Raw genomic sequence first — 25,449 nt, 5'->3', positions numbered from 1 at the left:
GCCTTTGACAAAGCCATGCTGACTATTCCTAATATTATGACTCTCCAAATGTTCATAAATCCAGCTTCTCAGGATCATCTCCATCAACTTACCAACCATTGAAGTAAGACTCACTGGTCTGTAATTTCCTGGGCTATCTCTACTCCTTTCTTGAACAAGGGAACAACATCTGCAACCCTCCAATCCTCTGGAACCTTTCCTGTCCCCAATGATGATGCAAAGATCATTACCAGAGGCTTAGCAATCTCCTCCCTTGCTTCCCATAGTAGTCTGGGGTATATATCGTCTGGTGACTTATCCAACTTGATGCTTTCCAAAATCTCAAGAACATCCTCTTTCGTAATGTCTATATGCTCAAACGTTTCAGTCCGCTGTAAGTCATCCCTACAATCGCCAAGTTCCTTTTCCATAGTGACTACTGAAGCGAAGTATTCAGCAGCCCTCCCTCCTCCAGTTCCATACACACTTTTCCACTGTCACACATGATTGGTCCTAGTCTTTCATGTCTTATTCTCTTGCTCTTCACATTCTTATAGAATATCTTGGGGTTTTCCTTGATCCTTCTCGCCATGACCTTCTCATGCCCCCTTCTGGCTCTCCTAATTTCATTCTTAAGCTCCTTTCTGCTAGCCTTATAATTTTCTAGATCTCGATCATTACCTAGTTTTTTGAACCTTTTGTTATTATTCTATAGATTTATTGAGGATGCCCACAATAAATAAATCCCAGGATTGTGTATGATGACATATCTGTACTTTAATAATAAATTTACTTTGAAATTTGAAATAAATCCAATTAAAGGTGGATTCATTTAAACTGTTCTTCACTCTCTGCAATACATACTTCATATGCACCCGCTATTAGTTAAAGGAAAAGAAATGTTTAAAAAAAACTTGTTTTTAAATTCTTTATGATAAGCTTCATTGTGCTAAAAAAGGAGATGAATGGAAGTTTGTCTCCCATTGTCCAAGCCCAGTGACAATCAGGTGTTAAGACATATTCATTGCTCAGCAACTTCTGGCCACTAGATGGAGAAATATGCTTGACTTTGAAATCAATGAAAATTGAACTGAACATGCATCTAAGTCTTAATTGACCACTTGGTAGCTAAAACTGGTGCAAATGCAGAATGTTTGCACAATGTGCACTCTTCAACATAAGCCTATCACTATAATGATTATTTTATGAAATGGTCACTATGGTCATTGTGTTGGTGATTTGAAAACTTAACAACTTTATTGAGTTTTGATTCTTAGTTCCTCTTCTTCCCTGAAGGTCCAGACCTGCAATTAAGACAAGAAATCTAATATTTTATTGATAAACCTCATCTCCATCATGAGATCTGATAGTAATTCCTGGCTGGCAATCTGATGTGTAGCACTCTAGCGAGCCTGATTCATTCATCACAGAATGTCAGTGTCATTTTTCATCAGCTGCACTGGTAAGCAATTGGGAGCTAGTTTCACCCCACATTTGCCTGTAATATAGCAGTGTTACACTTTCAGTTTCTAACAAACTCTGCACACAGACTGGGGTCAATCAGGCAACCCTCAGAGATTGTCAGATGGGAATGTGCAACTCTAAGGTTGTCAGAGAGATCAGTGCTGAGGCTTTAGTTATTCACAACATTGCCAGAGGGTTTGGAGATGCAGTGATTCAGAGAGTTATTTTGGCTGGAGTCAGGGCCTTGTGCTTTTGCACTTGGTAGGGTCACCCATCACAAACAGGTCAAAGGGTAGAGGCTGGACTAAGAGTGGTCAACTGATCCTCCAAGTCCGAGGGTTCAACTCAGGGCTAACAACCCTGACTGGTCAAAAAACAGTTGTTACAGAGACAGCAATGAACAAATCCTTCTCTGCAGATAGAGATGGTGGACCTTCATTGCTGCCCTAAACACCACTCACATAACAGGCAGTGAGTATAATAATGATGATTAAGATGAAAGAAGCAAGTGTATTGAATTAACATTTACTGGTGATACATAGAAAGATGGGAAAAGGGGTAATGAGTAGCAAAATGCTCATAAATTGCATTTCACAAATTCTTGATACATTATGGGGTGCGCTCAGATGTAAAGACAGATCATAAAGGATTTTCAAAGTAAAGTTTACCTAAAAGAAACATTTAAGTGGTAAAAAGAATTTAGGTGCAAGCATTCCCCAAATGCAGATGAATATGGGTATTCCAGTATAGATATACGGGAAGTTACCTCATCAATCCCACTCTGATTACTGGGAGGCTTGTCAGAGCTCATATCTAATGTGCATCTTCTTGGCCAACATGGGTGACAGCTGTAAGGTAGGACAATCTCAGAGGGTGGGAGCAGAGAGCTGAAGGAGAAGTCACTAGAGTGATTGGAGGCACTCCTTGTGTTAGTCTGACCCAGTGGACTGCCTTCAAGTAAATGGCCCTCTGCTAGGCATAGGATAATGACAGGGCAAATGATCATTGCATCTTACACTAAGAAACATAACATGGAGATACTACAATCTTTAACCTATGTGAAGAAAATCACAATGCAACAAAATGATTGGGAGATTTGAGAGAGGTATACTGAGATTGAGTGAGACTACAATTAGAGGTCATGGGTTAAGGGTGAAAGGTGAAATGTTTAAGGGGAACATGAGGGGAAAGTTCTTCACTCAGACGGTGGTGAGAGTGTGCAGTTATCTGCCTACACAAGTGGTGGATGTGGGTTTGATTTCAACATTTAAGGGAAATTTGAATAAGTACATGGATGGGAGAAATATGGAGGACTATGGTCCCGGTGCAGTTCAATGGGATTAAATGGGTTGGCATGAACTAGATCAGCTAAAAGACCTACTTCTATGCTGTAGCTTTCTCTGACTCTATTACACCCAAGTATGCAGCAAACCATCTATTCCACAGATGGATCATCTGACTCTGATTCCGATTCTGACTCGCAGGAAGATACTGTCTGGCTACAGGAAGGATTTCTTGTTGAATGTGAGTGTAGAGGAAAAGCCATAGGTAGTGACTTCTAAAGGCAATTTCTAAAATAATTGAATAAGTGCAAATATTATACTCAAATCAACAGTGCACCAAATCATTTTGCAATCAGAAATTGCTACGCTGCTTTCCCAAAGGGCAGGACTTACAAAGAATTGGATACAAGCATACTAAGATATGTGTAGAGGAGATTTTATGCATGATTCCCACATATAAAACACAAGTCTTGGTGCATTCCCATAGCTAAAAAAAAGTTGGGAAAGGAAGATAATAAACAGGTTAATATTCGATCACAAATAATATTAAATCTGCAGATTCTGGAAATCCAAGATCCTGGAGGAACTCAGCAGGCCAGGCAGCATCTATGAAAACAAATAAAATTGATGTTTCAGGCTGAAACGCTTCATCAGGGCTGGAAAAAAACTCTCGAACTTCCGGTAATGCCCCCCCACACCTTTCCCCATTCCCATTTCACTCTCTTACCTTATTTCCTTACCTGCTTATCGCCTCCCTCTGGTGCTCCTCCCCCTTTTTCTCCCATGGGCTTCTGTCCTCTAACAGATTCCCTCTTCTCCAGCCCTGTATCTCTTTCAACATTCAATGCCCAAGCACTTTGGTTCACCCCTTCCCCTCTCGGTTTCACCTATCACCTTGTGGTTCTTCAAACCCTCCCCATACTTTCTTACTGTGATTCCTCATCTTTTTTTTCTCCAATCCTGATGAAGGGCCTCAGCCCCAAACATCAACTGTACTGTTTCACATAGATGCTGCCTGGCCTGTTGAGTTCCTCCAGCATTTTGTGTGGATTTCCAGGCTCACGTTCATTTATTTAATGTGGGGACGGAGGGATTGAGGAACATAAGAAATAGGAGCAGGAGTAGGCCATCTGGCTCACCGAGCCGGCCTGCTCTGCTATTCAATAAGATCATGGCTGATCTGGCCATGGACTAACGGCCACCTACCTGCCTTTTCCCCACAAAACCTCAATTCCCCTACTATGCAAAAATCTGTCCATCCTTATCTTAAATATATTTATTGAGGTAGCCTCCACTGCTTCATTTGGCAGAGAATTGCTCAGATTCACCACTCTCTGGGAAATGCATTTCCTCCTCATCTCCATCCTAAATCTAATTCCCTGAATCTTGAGGCTATGTCCTCTAGTTCTAGTCTCACCTACCGATGGAAACAACTTTCCTGCCACTATCTTATCTATTCCTTTCATAATTTTAAATGGTCGATAAGATTCTATAAGACAGATAAATGGGTAACAGTCAGGAGAGGGAAGGGCAGGAGTCAGAGACTAGAGAGCACCCCTGTGGTTGTACCCCTTAACAATAAGTACTCCTACTGTTGGGGGGAACCTGGGGGAAGCAATAGTGGCCGTGCCTCTGGCACAGAGTCTTGCCTCGTGGCTCAGAAAGGTAGGGAAAGGAAGAGGATGGCAGCAGTGATAGGGGACTCTATAGTTAGGGGGTCAGACAGGCGATTCTGTGGATGCAGGAAAGAAGCACAAATGGTAGTTTGCTTCCCAGGTGCCAGGGTCCAGGATGTTTCTAATCGCGTCCAAAATATCCTGAAGTGGGAAGGAGAACAGCCAGAGGTTGTGGTACATATGGTACCAACGACATAGGTAGAAAAGGGGAGAAGGTCCTGAAAGCAGACTACAGGGAGTGAGGAAGGAAGTTGAGAAGCAGAACCACAAAGGTAGTCATCTCGATATTACTGCCTGAGGCACGCGACAGTGAGTACAGGAATAAAGTGAGGTGGAGGATAAATGGGTGGCTGAGGGATTGGAGCAGGAGGCAGGGATTCAGATTTCTGGATCATTAGGACCTCTTTTAGGGCAGGACAGACCTGTTTCACTTGAATCCCGGGGGACCAATATCCTAGTGGGAAGTTTGCTAAGGCTGTTGGGGAGAGTTTAAACTAGGATTGCTGGGGGGTGGGAACCAAACTGAAGAGACAGAGGAAGAGGCAGTTGGCTCGCAAATAGAGAAAGCTTGGAGACAGTGCGAGAGGGAAGATAGGCAGGTAATTGAGAAGGGACGTGCTCAAACCAATGGTTTGACGTGTGTCCATTTCAATGCAAGGAGTATTATGAACAAAGCAGATAAGCTTAGAGCATGGATCAGTGCTTGGAGCTATGATGTTGTGGCCATTACAGAGACTTGGATGGCTCAGGGGAAGGAATTGTTATTTCAAGTGCCAGGCTTTAGATGTTTCAGAAAGGACAGGGAGGGAGGCAAAAGAGGTGGTGGCGTGGAACTGTTGATCAGAGATAGTGTCACGGCTGCAGTAAAGGAGGAAGACATGGAGGAATTGTCTACAGAGTCTCTGTGGGTGGAAGTTAGGAACAGGAAGGGGTCAATAACTCCACTGGGTGTTTTTTATAGACCACCCAATAGTAACAGGAAAATCAAGGAGCAGATAGAGAGACAGATTCTGGAAAGATGTAATAATAACAGGGCTGTTGTGGTGGGAGATTTTAATTTCTCCAATATTGATAGGCATATCCCGAGAGCGAGGGGTTGGGATAGAGTGGAGTTTGTTAGCTGTGTTCATCAAGGTTACTTCACAACAATATGTAGATAAGCCTACAAGAGGAGAGGCTGTACTTGATCTGGTATTGAGAAATGAAGCCGGTCAGGTGTCAAATCTCGCAGTGGGAGAGCATTTGGAGATAGTGATCACAATTCTATCTCCTTTACCATAGCATTGGAGAGGGATAGGAACAGACAAGTTAAGATAGTGTTTAATTGGAGTAAGGGGAAATATAAGGCTATCAGGCAGGAACTTGGAAGCATAAATTGGAAACAGATGTTCTCAGGGAAATGTGGCAAATGTTGGCTGGATATTTGCATGGAATTCTGCATAGGTATGTTCCAATGAGACAGGGGAAGGATGGTAGGGTACAGGAACCGTGGTGTACAAAGGCTGCTGTAACTCTAGTCAAGAAAAAAAGAAGAGCTGCGAAAGGTTCAAAAAGCTAGGGAATGATAGAGATCTAGAAGATTCTAAGGCTAGCAGGAAGGAGCTCAAGAAAGAAATTAGGAGAGCCAGAAGGGGCCATGAGAAGGCCTTGGTGGACGTGATTAATGAAAATCCCAAGGCATTCTACAAGTCTGTTAAGAGCAAGAGAATAAGAAGTGAGAGAATAGGACCAATCAAGAGTGGCAGTGGAAAAGTGTGTATGGAACCGGAGGAGATAGGAAAGGTTCTCAATGAGTGCTTTGCTTCAGCATTCATTGCCAAAAAGGATCTTGGTGATAGTAGGGATGACTTGCAGCTGACTGAAAAGCTTGAGCATGTAGATATTAAGAAAGAATGTGTGCAGTAGCTTTTGGAAAGCATTGAGTTGGATAAGTCACTGGGACCAGACGAGAATGTACCCCAGGCTACTGTGGGAGTCAAGAGAGGAGATTGCTGAGTCTCTGACGATAATCTTTGCATCATCAATGGGGACTGAAGAGATTCTGGAGGATTGGAGGTTTGCGGATCTTGTTCCATTATTCAAGAAAGGGAGTAGAGATTGCCCAGGAAATTATAGACCAGTGAGTCTTACTTCAGTGATCGATTATTTGATGGAGAAGATCCTGAGATTCAAGATTTATGAACATTTGGAGAGGCATAATATGATTAGGAATAGTCAGCATGGCTTTATGAAAGGCAGATCATGCCTTACAAGACTGATTGAATTTTTTTAGGATGTGACTAAATACATTCATGATGGTAGAGCAGTAGATGTAATGTATATGGATTTCAGCAAGGCATTTGACAAGCTACCCCATGCAAGGCTTATTGAGACAGTAAGGAGGCATGGGATCCAAGGGAAAATGCTTTGTGGATCCAAGGGGAAGTTGCTTTGCGGATCCAGAAGTGGCCTGCCCACAGAAGGCAAAGAGTGGTTGTAGACAGGTCATATTCTGCATGCAGATCAGTCACCAGTGGTGTGTCTCAGGGATCTGTTCTGGGACCCATACTCTTTGTGATTTTTATAAATGACCTGGATGAAGAAGTGGAGGGATAGGTTAGTACATTTGCTGATGACACCTCTGTTTCAAAAAGGATGTAGGCAAAAGACAGGTCACTATAGGCCAGTTAGTTTAACATCTGTAGTTGGGGAAATGCTTGTAGCTATCATTAAAGAAGAAATGGGTTAGTAAATTTGCTGATGACACAAAGGTTGAGGGTGTACAAGATGATGAGAGGCATTGATCAGGGTTAAAGAGACTCCTGTATAGGTACATAGAATAGAACATAGCACAATACAAGCCCTTCGGCCCGCAAATCTGTGGTGAGCATGTCCTTATCTTAGAAATGACCTATAACCTTCTATTTTTCATTTACCTCCAGGTACCTCTATGTACCAATCCAGGAGTCTCTAAAAAGACCCTATCGTATCTACCTCCACCACCGTCGCCAGTAGCCCATTCCAAGCACTCACCAGTCTCTGCGTAAAAAACTTACCCCTGATATCTCTTCTGTATCTACTTCCAATCACCTTAAAACTGTGCCCACTTGTGCTAGCCACTTTAGCCCTGGGAAAAAGTCTCTGACTATCCACACGATCAATGCCTCCCATCATCTTATACACCTCTATCAGGTCACCTCTCATCTTCTGTCACTCCAAGGGAAAAAGGCCGAGTTTACTCAACCTATTTTCATAAGGTATGCTCCCCAATCCAGACAACATCCTTGTAAATCTCCTCTGCACCCTTTCTATGGTTTCCACATCCTTCCTGTAGTGAGGCAACCAGAACTGAGCACAGTACTCCAAGTGGGGTCTGACCAGGGTCCTATATAGCTGCAACATTACCCCTCGGCTCCCAAACTCAATCCCATGACAGATGGAGGCCAATGCACCATATGCTTTCTTAACCACAGAGTCAATCTGCACAGCAGGTTTGAGTGTCCAATGGACTTGGACCCCAAGATCCCTCTGATCCTCCACATTGCCAAGATTCTTACCATTTATACTATATTCAACCATCATATTTGACCTACCAAAATGGACCACCTCATACTTATCTGATGGGTTGAACTCCATCTGCACTTCTCATCCCAGTTTTGCATCCTATCAATGTCTCAATGTAATCTCTGACAGCCCTCCACACTATCCAGAACACCCCCAACCTTTGTGTCATCAGCAAATTTACCAACCCATTTCTACTTTAATGATAGCTTCAAGCATTTCCCCAACTACAGATGTTAAACTAACTGGCCTATAGTGACCTGCCTTTTGCCTACATCCTTTTTGAAACACTGGCGTGATACTCACCTTCTTTCAATCTGCTGGGATCTGCCCAGAGTCCAGAGAATTTTGGTAAATTATGACCAAAGCCTTACTATAACTTCTGCCATTTCTTTCAGTACCCTGGGACGCATTCCATCGGGACCAGGGGACGTATCTATCTTCAGGCCCGCAAGTTTGCTCAGCACTACCCCTTTAGTGATAGCTATTGTATTGAGGTCCTCACCATCCATCACATCCATAACATCGCTCTTTGGCATGTTAGATGCGTCCTCCACCTTGAACACCAACAGAAAACAGTCACTCAAAGCCTTGGCCATTTCCTCATTACCCAAAATCAATTCCCCCTTCTCGTCCTCCGAGGGACATACATTCACCTCAGCCACCCTTTTCCACTTTATATAATTAAAAAAGATTTTTTTTTAAATTTTCTATTTTGTGCTAGTTTATTTTCATAATCTAACTTCCCTTTCTTTATTGCTCTTTAATGGTTCTTTGTCGCTTTTTAAAGTTTTCCCGATCTTCCAGTTTCCCGCTACTCCTGGTGACTTTATATGCTCAAGCTTTTAGTTTGATACCTTCCTGTATTTCCTTATTTACCTAAGGCTGGCTTTTCCCTCCGTTATTGTCCTTACTTTAGGGGATTGATACACCTGATCTGTTTTGTTCGTTTTTTTGTGTAGAAGGAGGAATTTGGGGGCCGATGTGCTTAATGTGTTTTGTTTATGTTTTTGTGCGAGGAGGTGGGATTGGGGGTTGATGATCGTGCTGCCTTTCTTTTCTTTCTTGGTTCCATGGCTACCCAAAGAATGGATGAATTTCAGTATTGTATACTTTGATAATAAATGAATAAATAAATAGAGTGAGGAAAGTTACGGCAAACAGTGTACAATGTTGAGAAATACAAATAGATGATCCTCCTGGAAAAGCAGAATGTTTTAAGTGGTGTGACAGTAATGAATACTGTCACTCAAAAAGATTTTGCGGCATGCTATGTGGAATAATATATTGATTATGGATTGGGTAACAGACTCAAAGCAGGAATTTGGAATGAGTGACACACCAAATGCTGGAGAAACTCAGCAGGCTGGCAGCATCCATGGAAATGAGTAAACTATTGACGTTTTGGGCCAGGATCCTTCATCAGGACTGGAGATAACATGAGGAGTCAGAGGAAGAAAGTTGGGGGAGGGGAGGAAGAACCAAAAGGTAATGGGTGAAAGCGGGAGGAGGCGAGGGGGTGAGGTAAAAAGCTGAGAAGTTGATTGGTGAATGGGATACTGGGCTGGAAAGAGGGAATCTGATAGGAGAGGACAGGAGACCATTGAAGAAAGAAAAGAGGAAGAGCACCAGAGGGAGGTGAAAAGGCAGTTAAAGAGATGAGGTGAGAGAGGGGAATGGTGAAGGGGGGGAGGGCATTACTGGAAGTTCGAGATCTGATTGGAGACTACCCAGAAGGAATACAAGGTGTTTCTCCAACCTGAGTGTGGCTTCATTGCCACAGTCGAGAAAGCCATGGACTGACATGTCAGAATGGGAATGGGAAGTGGAATTAAAATGGTGGGTCCGGAGTGATCCCAGTGTACTCTTCTCCATAGATGCTGCCTGGCCTGCTGAGTTCCTCCAGCATTTTCTGTGTGGTGCTTGGATTTACAGCATCTGCTGATTTTCTCTTGTTTGGAATAAATGAACTGTGTTTGGATTGGGAATCTGTAACCACAAGTACCACTAGGATCGGTGCTACAGCACCAACTGTTTACATCAATTATTTGGATGTAATGTTGTGCAACCAAAGCTCGCTGGTGACCTAAAGCTAGGCAATAGTTTGAACTGTGAGGAGGATGCAGAAAGGCGTGAGGATGATGTAGACAAGTGAATGGTCAAAGATATGGGGAATGAAATTCAATGTGGGAAAATGTGAAACCTTGGTAGTAAAAAACAGGTTGAGTATGTTTTTAAATGATGAGAGATTGAAAGATGTTGGTGACAGAGGCACCTGGGTGTCCTTGAGCATGTATCATTGGAAGATTCAAAATTATTATTAATGTCACTTCCTGTACATATTGTAAAAGAGAACAAAATAATTGTTACTCCAGATCTGAAGCAAGCAATTGAAAAGAAATGTAGTACGTTCACCTTTTTATTGCAAGAGTATTTAAATATTTGAATGAAGATGGCTTGCTGTATTTATAAAATGCAATGGTATAAAATCCAAGGAAGTTTAGAAGCAATAAGGAGAGTTTGAGGTATTTTTGTTTTGTAAGGAAAGATGAAGCAGACTGGGCCTATACTTTCTAAAGTTTACAAGAATGAGAAAAAATCAAATTGATTTGGACAGACTTCTTATAGGCCTTAACAGGGTTAATATAGAAATAAAATTTCCTTTGACTAAGTTGTCTAGAACCAAGGGTTACAGACTCAAAATATGAGATGGGGGATTCAAGATAGGGCTGAGGTAAAATGTCATCCATTGGGGAGTAAATCTTTGAAATTTGTTGCCAAGTGGTCCGTAGAGATTCAGTTACACTGTGTATTCAATACACACACCAAAAGATTTTTAGACATCAAAGATCGTGGGTTGATACAGGGAAGTGCCAATGAAATGAAGGATCAGCCACTATTATTATTGAATATGTTCTAGCAGGATACAACACAGAAATGTTCCCTTTGACCACAATGTTGTGCTGAACCAATTAAATGTCTAACTAAATGAATCCCTCTGCCTGCACAATGTCTACATTCTTCAATTCCCTACATATTTACGTGTCTAAGAATCTCTTAAATGCCTCCACCACCATCCCTAGCAGTGTATTCCAGGCACCCACTAATCTCTGTGTAAAAAAACTTGCCCGCACATCCCTTCCTTCTCCTTAAATGCATTCCCTTTAGTATTTGAGATTTTGACCCTGGAAAAAAGATAGTACTTTTCTACCTATGCCTTTCTTAATCTTATAAACCTCTGTCAGGTCTCTCCTCAAGAGAAAACAACTCCATATTCTCCAGGCTTTCCTTATATACCAAGTCCATTAATACAGACTGCATCCTTGCGAACCTCTTCTGCATCTTCTCCAAAGCCTTGACATACTTCCTATAATGGGGCGACCAGAATTGAATGCAATACCCCTGATGTGATCTACCCAGTTTTTTTAAAACTGCAAAATAACTTCCTGACCTTTGAAAACAATGCCTGACCTTTGAAAGGCAGACTCTTCACCGCCCTATCAACCTGTGCAGCCAGTTTCAGGGAGAAATGAACTTGGACTCCAAGATCCCGCTATACACCAGTGCAATTAAGGGTCCTGCCATTTAGAGTACCATCCCTTTACATTTGATCACACTTCACATTTGGCTGGATTAAACTTCAACTTCCATTTTGCTGCCCATATCTGCAATTGATCTATATCCTGCTACATCATTTGGCAATCTTCTACACTTTCCACAACACAACCAGTCTTTGCAATGTCTGCAAACTTACCAACCAACCCATTTACATTTTCATCCAGGTCATTTATATATAGTATATATAAAACAGCAGAGGATATAAGGACCCAGAGTAACCAGCAGGCATCAAATAGCCAATTCACTGAGAATGCTATACAGCTTTTAGATGAACCTCCCACGAGAGCCCTTGTCAAATACCTTAATAACACCCATGTAGACGATATGCATGGCTCTACCTTCATCAATCACCTTCTCAAAAAATCAATCCTGTTAGTAAGATGCAACTTGTCTCACAGAAAGCCATGCTGTCTGTCTATAATTAGGTCATGGTTTTCCAATTGCTCTGAACTACTATCCCCAAGAATCATTTCCAACCCCACTTCTATTTTATTTCCTTTGTATATTTGAACAAAAGAAATTTAGCATGTTGCTACAGCAAAGGCAAATGGATGAAATGTTTATGGTGAAGATGATATCATTTAGAATTAAGGAAATCTTGTTTCAGCTGTACAGAGTGTTGATGAGACCAGGCCTGTTATTTAAGAACAGATATGCATAACTGAGAGACAGAACAAAGAAGGTTCACCAGTTTGATTTCAGTTATGATAGAATTATTTTATGAAGAAGGACGTAGCAAATTGGTCCTACCCCATCTGGAGTCTGAGAGATGTTCCAATTGAAATACACGAGATCCTGAGGGACCTGACAGACTAAATGCGAAGAAGATGCCCCCTCTGATGGGTGTATCTAGTGTAAGTGGTTACCCATTTAAGACTGTTATAAGGAAGAATTTCTTCTTCCAAACAATTCAGAAATCTTAGAATTCTCTACCTTGTGAGCTGTGGAAGCAGAGTTATTATGGACAGTCAGTACTGAGAGGCAGACCTTTTGACTTTATAAAGCTTACTGTTCTTCATCAGGTCTTCTGTGTATAAAATTATGTGAGGCACAGATAGGGTGAATGTGCAGAGCCTCTTTCCCAGAGATGGAGTATCAAGGAATAGAGGCCATACGTTTAAGGTGAGAGGGGGAGTATTTAATAAGAGCAGAATTTTCACCCGGACAGTGGTCAGCATGTGGAATGAGCTGTCAGAGGAAGTGACCGAGACGGGAGCACTTAAAGGGATTCGGACTGATACAGGGATAGGAAAAGTTTGGAGGGATATGACCCAAATGGAGAATAAACGGCACTAGCTTAGGTTGGAATCTTGGTCAACACGGACAAGTTTCTTTGCTGTATGACTTTAATGGGAAAGTTACAGAGATCAAATAGAAAACAGTAGACAAGAGATAAGATCAGCCAAAATCATATTGAATATTGACAATGGTGTAAGGAGGCAGTTGTCTATCTTCCTTGTACTCCCATCCCTTAAGTTCCTTGAAGTTTAACCAACAGAATGCTGGATAACATCAATTAAAATGTTGCCTACAATGTAAGCTGGAAAGTTTCCTATCTTGTCCAGGGATGCTTGAGCATGCTTAGGCAGTGCGGCTGCTGCATGGCAGCACAGGTTTTAGTAATAATTATTGGGTTCAGGACTGTAAGGATGGAATTTGCTTTCACCAGGCACAAAAATTTCTATGAAAGATTTTGATAGTTGAGACAGATGCTTCCCAGAATAACTGATGCCAAGATTAAGGAAAGCATTTTTATTGGTCCACAAATCAAACAGGTCATCAATGACAGGCAATTTCAAGAATTTCTAGTGGGACCAGAGAAAATCACATGGAAGGCATATAAGGAAGTTGTTGAAATTTTTCTCAGCATCTACAGAGCACCAAACTACATGCAGCTGGTTGAAAGCATGCTTCAAGCATATAAAACCATGAAATGCAACATGTCACTAAAGATTCATTTTCTGCATTCTCATTTAGACTTCTTCCCTGCAAATCTTAGTGCTGTTAGTGATGAGCATGGTGAAAGGTTTCACCAGACAATGCGGTCATGGAGAAAAGATACCAGGGCAACAGGAATCCATCAATGCTGGCAAATTATTGTTGGACACTTAAGCGAGAAACCTCAGACATTGAGTACAAATGAAAATCATTAACAAAATATTTTTAACTAAGTTTAACAAAGCATTAGCACCATTATGCAATTAAACAACACAAAAGTTAATTTGTTGTTTCTCCAAATTCCTACGTGATACAAGTAATCTGAAATTATATATGTGTTCATCTTCTAACAATCTACTATAAACAAAAGAATATTCTGAGGAAACAACACTTTGGAAAAAATTTGTTGTCCAGTGAAATCAAGTCCTGCACTATTTCACATGGCTGAACTGTTTTTGTACTCAGATCTTTCAGAAGCAGTGCTGTGTTTTGAATATTGTCAGAAATTGAATGCTCAATGAGAAATGGAAAAGCACAGGGGTGAGATGGAACACCAGTAGCAACCATTGGGAGAGAAGTACAGCCTGGAAAAGTGGAAGTCATCTCCTTCTTAATATAAAAATCAGAACATTCCTCCTCTTCTGGACATCATCCAAAAATCCTCTGGAGCTGCAGCTGACAGTAATTTCCTTTTCAGTTATTCCCTGAGCCATGCGGCTATATTCCGAACGTAGCTCTCTACACCTAAAGTGAACCTGGCCACTAGGATCCCGTGTACACTATTCAGTCACAACTGTAACAAAACAAGAATTGTTTATATTTCTGCAGTTAGAGCAAACATTTTGTGCTACATCCTTATTAGCACTAAAACCCTTGACTATTTGCTTAAATGTTTATCCAGAATAACACTCAGATTTGATGTTATGACATTACATATGATGTTATGTTAATTTTGAGGAGACAAAATGGATTTGTCAAAGTCATATTTTGTACAAGGTGGTTCATATATTTTATCGATACTCACCTGTTGTAGGAGTGATCCTGGTAACATTGACGCTGCTACCATTTTGAATGTATACTGAAAATGGATAGGTTAGATTATCCACGACCATTTTCAGTGTGTCAAGAGAAAATCCATTTACAGGTATGCTTAATTCAACGTCGACATTATATGCGGCCTGTTGATTGACTGTACCAAATTGCAAACAAAGGAAAAAGAGTGAAAACATTAATATATAAATGGAAATCAATTCTGAGCACATTCAAGAATATCAAGACCAAGCTACTCAGGTGTGTCTGTTTGAAAAGGAACAACTGGACAAAGGAAAGTAGCATGTAGTGTTACCATGCATTATAATAACTTAAAAGCATATACCAAGCTGGTGTGTAGTATTTCTCCATAAAATTTAGGCTCATTTTGTAGAGCTGAACTAGAAGGCTCTACCATACAAATAATCATTATATAGTCTACTGGAATGCTCTCTTAAAAATCGTCTCTCATCGCCAGTGATCACAAAACTGCAGCAGTCTTGATGGCAACTTAGGAACATGGGTCAATACAAAGACATGCAGGGAAACATAGAGGGAGTCTTGGTTACCAATGGTGTCAGTAGCAAGTTTTCTCAGAATATATAACTTTTCAGATAATGGACCTGTTCCCAGGGTAGCAGGTGTCTAAAAGATTGTGAAAGAGAAATAATAAACCCTCCTGAGATAAATTAACACTATAGGGAGAATAAAATGGAAACTGGTTTCTTGGACAGACAATTAATTTCTGCAGGGATGCATGAAGAGGACTCAAGAATATTGAATGTAAATTGTCATCAGGTGAAATTTGGCAATAAATAAAGTACAAAAGCATTTGAAATAATAATAATAATGTATTGATTGATAAAAGTAAAGGAGTAACACATACAAATTTCTGGAGTAACTGAGCAGGTCAGGCAGCATCTGTAGAAAGGAACATAGAGTCAATGGACTGAGTTGAGACTCTTCATCCTCTCGATAGATGCTGCCTGACCTGCTGAGATCCCCCAGCATTTGTCTGTGTTCCTCTGGATTTCCAGCATCTGCTTATGTGTTTATGAAACTTAAAGGAAAGTTTCATTAAGACTGGCTAGGCATAGCTCAAATACTATCTATAAATTTGCTGATGATATAACCATTGTTGTTAGAATCTCAGGTGGTGACGATAGGGCATACAGGAGTGAGATATGCCAACTAGTGGAGTGGGGTCACAGCAGCAACCTTGAACTTGATGTCAGTAAGATGAAACAGCTGATTGTGGCCTTCAGGAAGGGTAAGATGAAGGAACACATACTTATCCTCATAGAGGGATCAGAGGTGGAGAGAGTGAGCAGTTTCAAGTTCCTGGGTGCCAAAATCTCTGAGGGCCTAACCTGGTCCCAACATATCGATGCAGTTATAAAGAAGGCAAGACAGTGAATATACTTCATTAGGAGCTTGAAGAGATTTGGTATGTCAACAAATACACACAAAAACTTCTATAGATGTATCGTGGAGAGCAGTTTTTAATATATATTTCTGTTTTTTGCACAATTTTTAATCTATTCAATATACATATACTGTAATTGATTTACTTATTTACTTATTATTATAACTTTTTTCTTCTTAGAACCATAGAACCCTCAGCCCTTCAGCCCTCCATGTTGTGCCGACCCATATAATCCTTAAAAAAAAGTACTAAACCCACACTACCGCATAACCCTCCATTTTTCTTTCATCCATGTGCCTATCCAAGAGGCTCTTAAATACCTCTAATGTTTTAGCCTCCACCACCATCCCTGGCAAGTCATTCCAGGCACTCACAACCCTCTGTGTAAAAAACTTACCCCTGATGTCTCCCCTAAACTTCCCTCCCTTAATTTTGTACATATGCCCTCTGGTGTTTGCTATTGGTGCCCTGGGAAACAGGTACTGATTAACCACCCTATCTATGCCTCTCATAATCTTGTAGACCTCTATCAAGTCCTCTCTCATTCTTCTACGCTCCAAAGAGAAAAGTCCCAGCTCTGCTAACCTTGCTTCATATGACTTGTTCTCCAAACCAGGCAACATCCTGGTAAATCTACTCTGCACCCTCTCCATAGCGTCCATATTAATTCCTATAATGAGGTGACCAGAATTGAACACAAAACTCCTAAGTGCGGTCTCACCAGAGATTAATAGAGTTGTAACATGACCTCTCTACTCTTGAACTCAATCCCCCCTGTTTATGAAGCCTAGCATCCCATAGGCCTTTTTAACTACCCTATCAACCTGTGCAGCGACCTTGAGAGATGTATGGATTTGAACCCCAAGGTCCCTTTGTTCATCCACACTCTTAAGTTCTTCTTCTTCTATATTATGTATTGCATTGAACTGCTGCTGCTAAGTTAACAAATTTCACAACACATGCTGGTGATAATAAACCTGATTCTGATATTCAGGAGCCTCCATCGTACATGATTGATACCTGGGGAAAGTGAATTTAAGGTGCCTGATTTTGCATCTTCTTGCTTCATGCTGCTTATGAGAGAATAACTGGACCTTTGTACTTTGGTGGAATTGTTGTACCATATCTCCAAAATGTGTTTACAAATTTATACAGAATGAGAGTCTGTACTGGACAAGTATAGAGCAAATTATAAGTAATATGTTCAACTCAAAGGATTTTTTGAATGACTGAAAATAAATGGTTGCGATATTGACACAATAAAATTCAGATTTCAATTAATCCCAAATTTACTTAGTTTACTGATTCAGAAAAAGAGAATAACTTGATTTTAAAAGTTAATACGATATTTTTAAACAAGTTTCAGTCATTGCTCATTCTAAAGGGATGTAGCAGGGTATGATAATGTCATAATATAATTAATTACTTACCATTTCTTTTTTGCCTGTTGAGAACAATTTGGCTTTTACTTGCTTCTGTTAGTATACTATCTTCAACCTGAATTTTGTCATATTGAAATAATTGAGTTATGTAATACTGCTTTAAAATCTTTCAAGTTCAAATTATACTTAAAGTCTGTTACAATAATTTTTTCAGTTTGGTTCACCTATCTAAATGAACAACATTTGTCCTACTACTTAATACAAGTATGATAAAATGAGACAAACCTGACTAGGATTTAAGTAAGTTATTAGCAATATGATTTGCACAGATGACAGCAGCCAACCATTCATGCGATATCAACAACTGTATTTATAATTGTCTCCCAATTATCTGCCCTCCCTCTTCCACATCTAAAACCCTCTCCATTGACTGCATGTGATATGTTAAAGATTTAGTAATTAGTCATAACAGATCATGTATAATGCATTGAAGAACTTAGCAGGTATCATTTTAAATCCCAAACTAAAACAGGAGCATGAAACTTGTAATGCTGAATCAAGGTAATGCTGCACTTTCAGAAGTTTCTCTGTTGAATGGGATGGAGGTCCTGAGGTCACTGATTAACTGGACTTTGAAAATGCATCCACATTCTTCAAACACAATTTATTCCCTTGTGCACAAGAGATACAGCTTGGCCCCTGTCACTAGGTTGCTCTGAAGTTACAGTTTGAAATTGTTGCAGTTACTGAACCAATAATCCTATGGTTGAATAATGTTAAGAGCATAAGACATAGGAGCAGAATTAGGTCTCTCAGTCCATCAAATTTATTCTGACATTCCATCATGGCTAACTTATTAACCCTCTCAACCCCATTCTTCTGCCTTCTCCCTGTAAGCTTTGACACCCTGCCTATCAACATTCGCTTTAAATATAGTCAGTAACTTGGCCTCCACAGCCATCCGTAGAAATTAATTCCACAGATTCACCACCCACTGACGAAAGAAATTCCTCCTCATCTCCGTTCTAAATGGACATCCATCTATTCTGAAGCTCTGCCCTCTGGTCCTAGACACCCACTATAGGAAATACCCATAAGACATAGGAGCAGAATTAGGCTAATATCATCACTTGATATGATCACCTTCTCCTGAGGCTTCCTTTACCTTAAGTTCACTAATCAAATCTGGTTCATTACACAACACCCAATCCAGAATTGCCTTTCCCCTTGTGAGCTCAACGAGAAGCTGCTCTGAAAAGGCATTTTGTACACATTCTACAAACTCCCTCTCTTGAGATCCAGCATTAACCTGATTTTCCCAATCTACCTATATATTGAAATCCCCCATGACTATTCTAACATTGTCCTTATTTGATGCCTTTTCTATTTTCTGTTGTAATATATATCCCACATCCTAATTACTCTTCGGATACTTGTATATTAGTCTCATCAGGGTATTTTTACCCTTTCAGTTTCGTAAATCTACCCACAAGGATTCTACATCAAATCCTATGTCACCTCTTTCATTTTACCAAGAGCCATCCAACCCTTTCTGCCTATCTGTCTGTCCTTTTGACACAGTATATATCCTTGGATGTTAAGCTCTCATCTATGATCGTCTTGCAGACACAATTCAGCGATGCCCACAACATCTTACCTGCCAATCTCTAAATGCGTTACAAGATCATCGACTTTATTCTGTGTACTGCGTGCGTTTAAATATAATATCTTCAGTCCTGTATTCTTCATCCTTTTTGATTTTGCCCCCATGTTACATTTCAGCAAATCCTATGGACTGAAATTTTGCCCTATCTTCTACCTGCCCTCCCTCACACTCTCACTGCACACTGAAGAAACTAGGATACCAACTGCCCAAACCTCAGCCCTATCACTCTAGTTTTCATCCCCCTTCCAATTTAGTTTAAATATTCCACAGTGATGTATAATCCTTCTGTTCTTCTGATCAGTGTCTTAGTTAATAAAGGAAAACATTCTACACACATTTTTAGATATTATTGACCTATCTGGCAATCTTTAGGTATCTACAAACACATCATTTAAGTTTTCCTTGTTCCTTGTCAAAAGCTTTTCTCCACTGCAGTTTTTGAGTTATGAATGCTATGTTGCTGAACATTCCTAAAAGCTGGTAACATTCTAGTGACTAATTGCTTGAAATCTTGTATGATGAGCCCAACAGATGGTGCTGATACTCTATGTAAAACTGGGGATATGAATCCAAGGGATTTAATGGAAAGTATCCTTTCTATGAATACCACATTTGCATTTTTATGAAATCTTTTTCCCCTCAGGCAATCCAACAACAATCCTCAACTAGAATACCAGCTTAGCACAAAGACTCTGTGTGGCCCCCTTTGAAGATACTTGATTGACAATAAAATACTAACCACTTCAAAGTGGCACTTCAGAGCCACTTTCTCATTCCAGTCTATCCAAGAAGCACTCATAGAATCATAGAGGTTCAGCACAGAAATGGCATACTGGTCCATGTAGTCCATGCCGAAACCATTTAGACTGGCTACTCCAATCGACCTGCACCAGGACTATAGCGCTCAGTATCCCTATTATCCGTGTACTTATCAAATTATGAAATCAAGCTTGCATGCACAGGTTGTGCTTGCAGCTCATTCGACACTTCCATGATCCTTTGATTGCATATGATTCCCCTTGTGTTTCCCTTAAACCTCACCTTTCACTCTTCATCCATGACCTCTGATTGTAGTCCAACCCAACCTCAATGGAAAAATCCTGCTTACATTCACCTTATCTAAACCCCTCATAATTTTGCATACCTGTGTCAAATCTCTCAGTCTTCTATGTTCTAAAGAATATAGTCATAATCTATTCAATATTTCCTTATTATTCAGTTCCTCCAAACCCGGAAACATCATTGTAAATTTTCTCAGTACTCCGTCAATCTTGTTTACATCTTTCCTGTAGGGAGGTGACCAAAACTGCACACAATACCTCAAATTACCCTCACCAATGTCTTTACAACTTCGACATAACATCGCATCCTCTTTCCTCAATAAATTGATTTATGAAGACCAATTTGCCAAAAGCTTTCTTTACGATCCTATTTACCTGTGACCCAACTTTCAGCAAATTATGTACCTGTATTTCCATCTACCACACTCCTCACTGCCCTACTGTTCCTAGTTGGAGCAAAGAACCTCACGTCTGCATTAAGTTCCATCTGCCATTTTTCCAGCTGATGCAGATCTCTCTGCAAGCCATGATAGCCTTCCTCACTGTCCACTACAACCCCAATCTTGGTGTCACTGAAAATTTGCTGATCCAGTTAACCACATTATCATCCAGATCATTGATATACATGGCAAACAATAAAGGACCCAGCACCAATCCCTGCAGCACAGCACTAGTCACAGGCCTCCAGTCAGAGAGGCAACCCTCTACTATTACTCTCTGGCTTCTCCCACAAAGCCAGAGTCTTATCCAACTTACTATCTCATCCTGAATGCTGAGCAACTGAACCTTCTACTACCTCCCATGCGGGACCTTGTCATGTGCCTTGCCAAAGTCCATGTAGACAACATCTACTGCCTTGCCTTCATCTACTTTTCTGATAACTTCCTCAAAAAACTCTGGAAGATTGATTAGACATAACCTACCATGCACAAAGCCATGCTGATTGCCCTTAATCAATCCATGTCTATCCAAACACATACAATGACATAGGTAGGAAAGGGGAGGAGGTCCTGAAAAAAGTCTACAGGGAATTAGGAAGGAAGTTGAGAAGCAGGACCACAAAGGTAGTAATCTCAGTACGCAACAGTGAGAATAGGAATAGGATGAGGTGGAGGATAAATACTTGGCTGAGGGATTGGAGCATGGGACAGGGATTCAGATTTCTGGATAATTCGGACCTATTTTGGGGCAGGTGTGACCTGTACAAAAAGGACGGTTTGCACTGGAATCCCAGGGGGGCCAATATCCTGGAGGGGAGGTTTGCTAAGGCTACTGGGGAGAGTTTAAACTGGAATTGTTGGGGGGTGGGAACCAAACTGAGGAGACTGGGGAAGAGGAGGTTGGCTCACAAATAGAGAAAGCTTGTAGACAGTACAAGAGGGAGGATAGGCAGGTGATAGAGCAGGGACATGCTCAGACCGAAGGTTTGAGATGTGTCTATTTTAACGCAAAGGGTGTTGTGAACAAAGCGTAGAGTGTGGATCAAAGCTTAGACTGTGGATCAGTACTTGGAGCTATGATGTGGTGGCCATTACAGAGACTTGGATGGCTCCGGGACAGGAATGGTTACTTCAAGTGCCAGGTTTTAGATGTTTCAGAAAGGACAGGGAAGTTCTGTCAAGTTCAGGGAAGTACTTTGGTTCTGTCTTCACTAAGGAGGACATAAATAATTTTCCGGAAATAGTAAGGGACCGAGGGTCTAGTGAGATGGAGGAACTGAGGGAAATACATGTTAGGAGGGAAGTGGTGTTAGGTAAATTGAAGGGATTAAAGGCAGATAAATCCCCAGGGCCAGACGGTCTGTATCCCAGAGTGCTTAAGGAAGTAGCCCAAGAAATAGTGGATGCATTAGTGATAATTTTTCAAAACTCCTTAGATTCTGGATTAGTTCCTGAGGATTGGAGGGTGGCTAATGTAACCCCACTTTTTTAAAAAGGAGGGAGAGAGAAACCGGGGAATCATAGACCGGTTAGTCTGACATCGGTGGTGGGGAAAATGCTAGAGTCGGTTATCAAAGATGTGATCACAGCACATTTGGAAAGAGGTGAAATCATCAGACAAAGTCAGCATGGATTTGTGAAAGGAAAATCATGCCTGACGAATCTTATAGAATTTTTTGAAGATGTAACTAGTAGAGTGGATAGGGGAGAGCCAGTGGATGTGGTATATTTAGATTTTCAAACGGCTTTTGACAAGGTCCCACACAGGAGATTAGTGTGCAAACTTAAAGCACACGGTATTGGGGGTATGGTATTGATGTGGATAGAGAATTGGTTGGCAGACAGGAAGCAAAGAGTGGGAGTAAATGGGACCTTCTCAAAATGGCAGGCAGTGACTAGTGGGGTACCGCAAGGCTCAGTGCTGGGACTCCAGTTGTTTACAATATATATTAATGATTTAGACGAGGGAATTAAATGCAGCATCTCCAAATTTGCAGATGACACGAAGCTGGGCGGCGGTGTTAACTATGAGGAGGATGCTAAGAGGATGCAGGGTGACTTGGATAGGTTAGGTGAATGGGCAAATTCATGGCAGATGCAATTTAATGTGGATAAATGTGAGGTTATGCACTTTGGTTGCAAGAACAGGAAAACAGATTATTATCTGAACGGTGGCCGATTAGGAAAAGGGGAGATGCAACGAGACCTGGGTGTCATTGTACACCAGTCATTGAAGGTGGGCATGCAGCTACAGAAGGCGGTGAAAAAGGCAAATGGTATGTTGGCATTCATAGCAAAAGGATTTGAGTACAGGAGTAGGGAGGTTCTACTGCAGTTGTACAAGGCCTTAGTGAGACCGCACTTAGAATATTGTGTGCAGTTTTGGTCCCCTAATCTGAGGAAAGACATTCTTGTCATAGAGGGAGTACAGAGAAGGTTCACTAGATTGATTCCTGGGATGGCAGGACTTTCATATGAAGAAAGACTGGATCGACTAGGCTTATACTCACTGGAATTTAGAAGATTGAGGGGGGATCTTATTGAAACGTATAAAATTCTAAAGGGATTGGACAGGCTAGATGCAGGAAGATTGTTTCCGATGTTGAGGAAGTCCAGAACGAGGGGTCACAGTTTAAGGATAAAGGGGAAGCCTTTTAGGACCGAGATGAGGAAAAACTTCTTCACACAGAGAGTGGTGAATCTGTGGAATTCTCTGCCACAGGAAACAGTTGAGGCCGGTTCATTGGCTATATTTAAGAGGAAGTTAGATATGGCCCTTGTGGCTAAAGGGATCAGGGGTTATGGAGAGAAAGCAGGTACAGGGTTCTGAGTTGGATGATCAGCCATGATCATACTGAATGGCGGTGCAGGCTCGAAGGGCCGAAGGGCCTACTCCTGCACCTATTTTCTATGTTTCTATGAAGGAGGCCAAAGAGGTGGGGGGCGTGGCACTGTTGATCAGAGATAGTGTCATGATTGCAAAAAAGGTGGACGCCATGCAGGGATTGTCTATGGAGTCTCTGAAGGTGGAGGTTAGGAACAGGAAGGGGTCAATAACTTTACTGGGTGTTTTTTATAGGCCACCCAATAGTAACAGGGGTATCAAGGAGCAGATAGGGAAACAGATCCTGGAAAGGTATAATAATAACAGAGTTGTCGTGATGGGAGATTTTAATTTCCCAAATATTGATTGGCATCTTCCTAAAGCAAGGGGTTTAGATGGGGTGGAGTTTGTTAAGTGTGTTCAGGAGGGTTTCTTGTAGATAAGCCTACAAGAGGAGAGGCTGTACTTGATTTGGTATTGCTAAATGAACCTGGTCAGGTGTCAGATCTCTCAGTGGGAGAGCATTTTGGAGATAGTGATCATAATTCTATACCATATCATTGGAGAGAGATAGGAACAGAGAAGTTAGAAAAGCATTTAATTGGAGTAAGGGGAATTATGAGGCTATCAGGCAGGAAATTGGAGGCTTAAATTGGAAACAGATGTTCTCAGGGAAAAGTACGGAAGAAATGTAATTTTAAGGGGATATTTGTGTGGAGTTCTCTATAAGTATGTTCCAATGAGACAGGGAAGTTATGGTAGAGTACAGGAACCGTGGTGTACAAAGGCTGTAATAAATCTAGTCAAGAAGAAAGGAAAAGCTTACAAAAGATTCAGAGAGCTAGGTAATGTTAGGGATCTAGAAGATCATAAGGCTAACAGGAAGGAGCTTAAGAAGGAAATTAGGAGAGCCAGAAGGGGCCATGAGAAGGCCTTGGTGGGCAGGATTAAGGACAACCCCAAGGAATTCTACATGTATGTGAAGAGCTAGAGGATAATACATGAAAGAATAGGACCTATCAAGTGTGACAGTGGGAAAGTGTGTATGGAACTGGAGGAAATAGCAGAGGTACTTAATGAATACTTTACTTCAGTATTCACGATGGAAAAGGATCTTGGTGATTGTAGGAATGACTTGCAGCAGACTGAAAAGATTGAGCATGTAGATATTCAGGAAGAGGATGTGATGGACCTTTTGGAAGGCTTAAGTTGGGTAAGTCGCCGGGACCGGATCAGATTTACCCCAGGCTAATGTGGGAGGTAAGGGAGGGGATTGCTGAGCCTCTGGCAATGATCTTTGCATCATCAATGGGGACGGGAGAGGTTCCGAAGGATTGGAGGGTTGCAAGTGAGTCTTCCCTCAGTGGTTGGTAAATTGATGGAGAAGATCCTGAGAAGCAGGATTTATGAACATTTGGAGAGTATAGTATGATTAGGAGTAGACAGCATGGCTTTGTCAAGGGCAGGTCGTGCCTTAAGAGCCTGATTGAATTTTTTGAGGATGGGTCTAAACACATTGATGAAGAAAGAGTAGATGTAGTGTATATGGATTTCAGTAAGGCATTTGATAAGGTACCTCATGCAAGGCTTATTCAGAAAGTAAAGAAGCATGGGATCCAAGGGGAAATTGCTTTGTGGATCCATAACTGGCTTGCCCACAGAAGGCAAAGAGTGGTTGTAGACGGGTCAAATTCTGCATGGAGGTTGTGACCAGTGGTGTGCCTCAGGGATCTCTTCTGGGACCCTTACTCTTCATGATTTTTATAAATGACCTGGATGACGAAGTGGAGGGATGGGTTAGTAAGTTTGCTGATGACACAAAGGTTGGAGGTGTTGTGGATGGTGTGGAGGGCTGTCAGAGGTTACAGCGGGACATTGATAGGATGCAAAACTGGGCTAAGAAGTGGCAGATGGAGTTCAACCCAGATAAGTGTGAAGTGGTTCATTTTGGTAGGTCAAATATGATGGCAGAATATAATATTAATGGTAAGACTCTTGGCAGTGTGGAGGATCAGAAGGATTTTGGGGTCTGAGCCCATAGGACGCTCAAAGCAGCTGCGCAGGTTGACAGGAAGAGAGACCCTGATGATCTTCTCAGCTGACCTCACTATCCGCTGCAGGGT

The 25,449-nt window shown here is 41.3% G+C and overlaps 1 protein-coding gene across 2 annotated transcripts in view; it reads right to left on the bottom strand.

The window, feature by feature from the left end:
- The window catches only part of LOC140733643 (adhesion G protein-coupled receptor F4-like), a 118,901-nt gene that overhangs the window by 62,721 nt on the left and 30,731 nt on the right, over positions 1-25,449 (bottom strand). For both annotated transcript variants that reach the window (XM_073057257.1, XM_073057256.1), the window contains 2 exons: positions 17,384-17,450; positions 14,523-14,687 (listed from right to left, as the gene is read on the bottom strand). In XM_073057257.1, the coding sequence (XP_072913358.1) occupies positions 14,523-14,687; positions 17,384-17,450 (232 nt within the window). The remainder of the gene's footprint in view (positions 1-14,522; positions 14,688-17,383; positions 17,451-25,449) is intronic.

This window comes from Hemitrygon akajei, chromosome 9, assembly GCF_048418815.1.
Source record: "Hemitrygon akajei chromosome 9, sHemAka1.3, whole genome shotgun sequence".
NCBI lineage: Eukaryota > Metazoa > Chordata > Chondrichthyes > Myliobatiformes > Dasyatidae > Hemitrygon > Hemitrygon akajei.
This window is presented reverse-complemented; position numbering and strand designations above follow the sequence as displayed.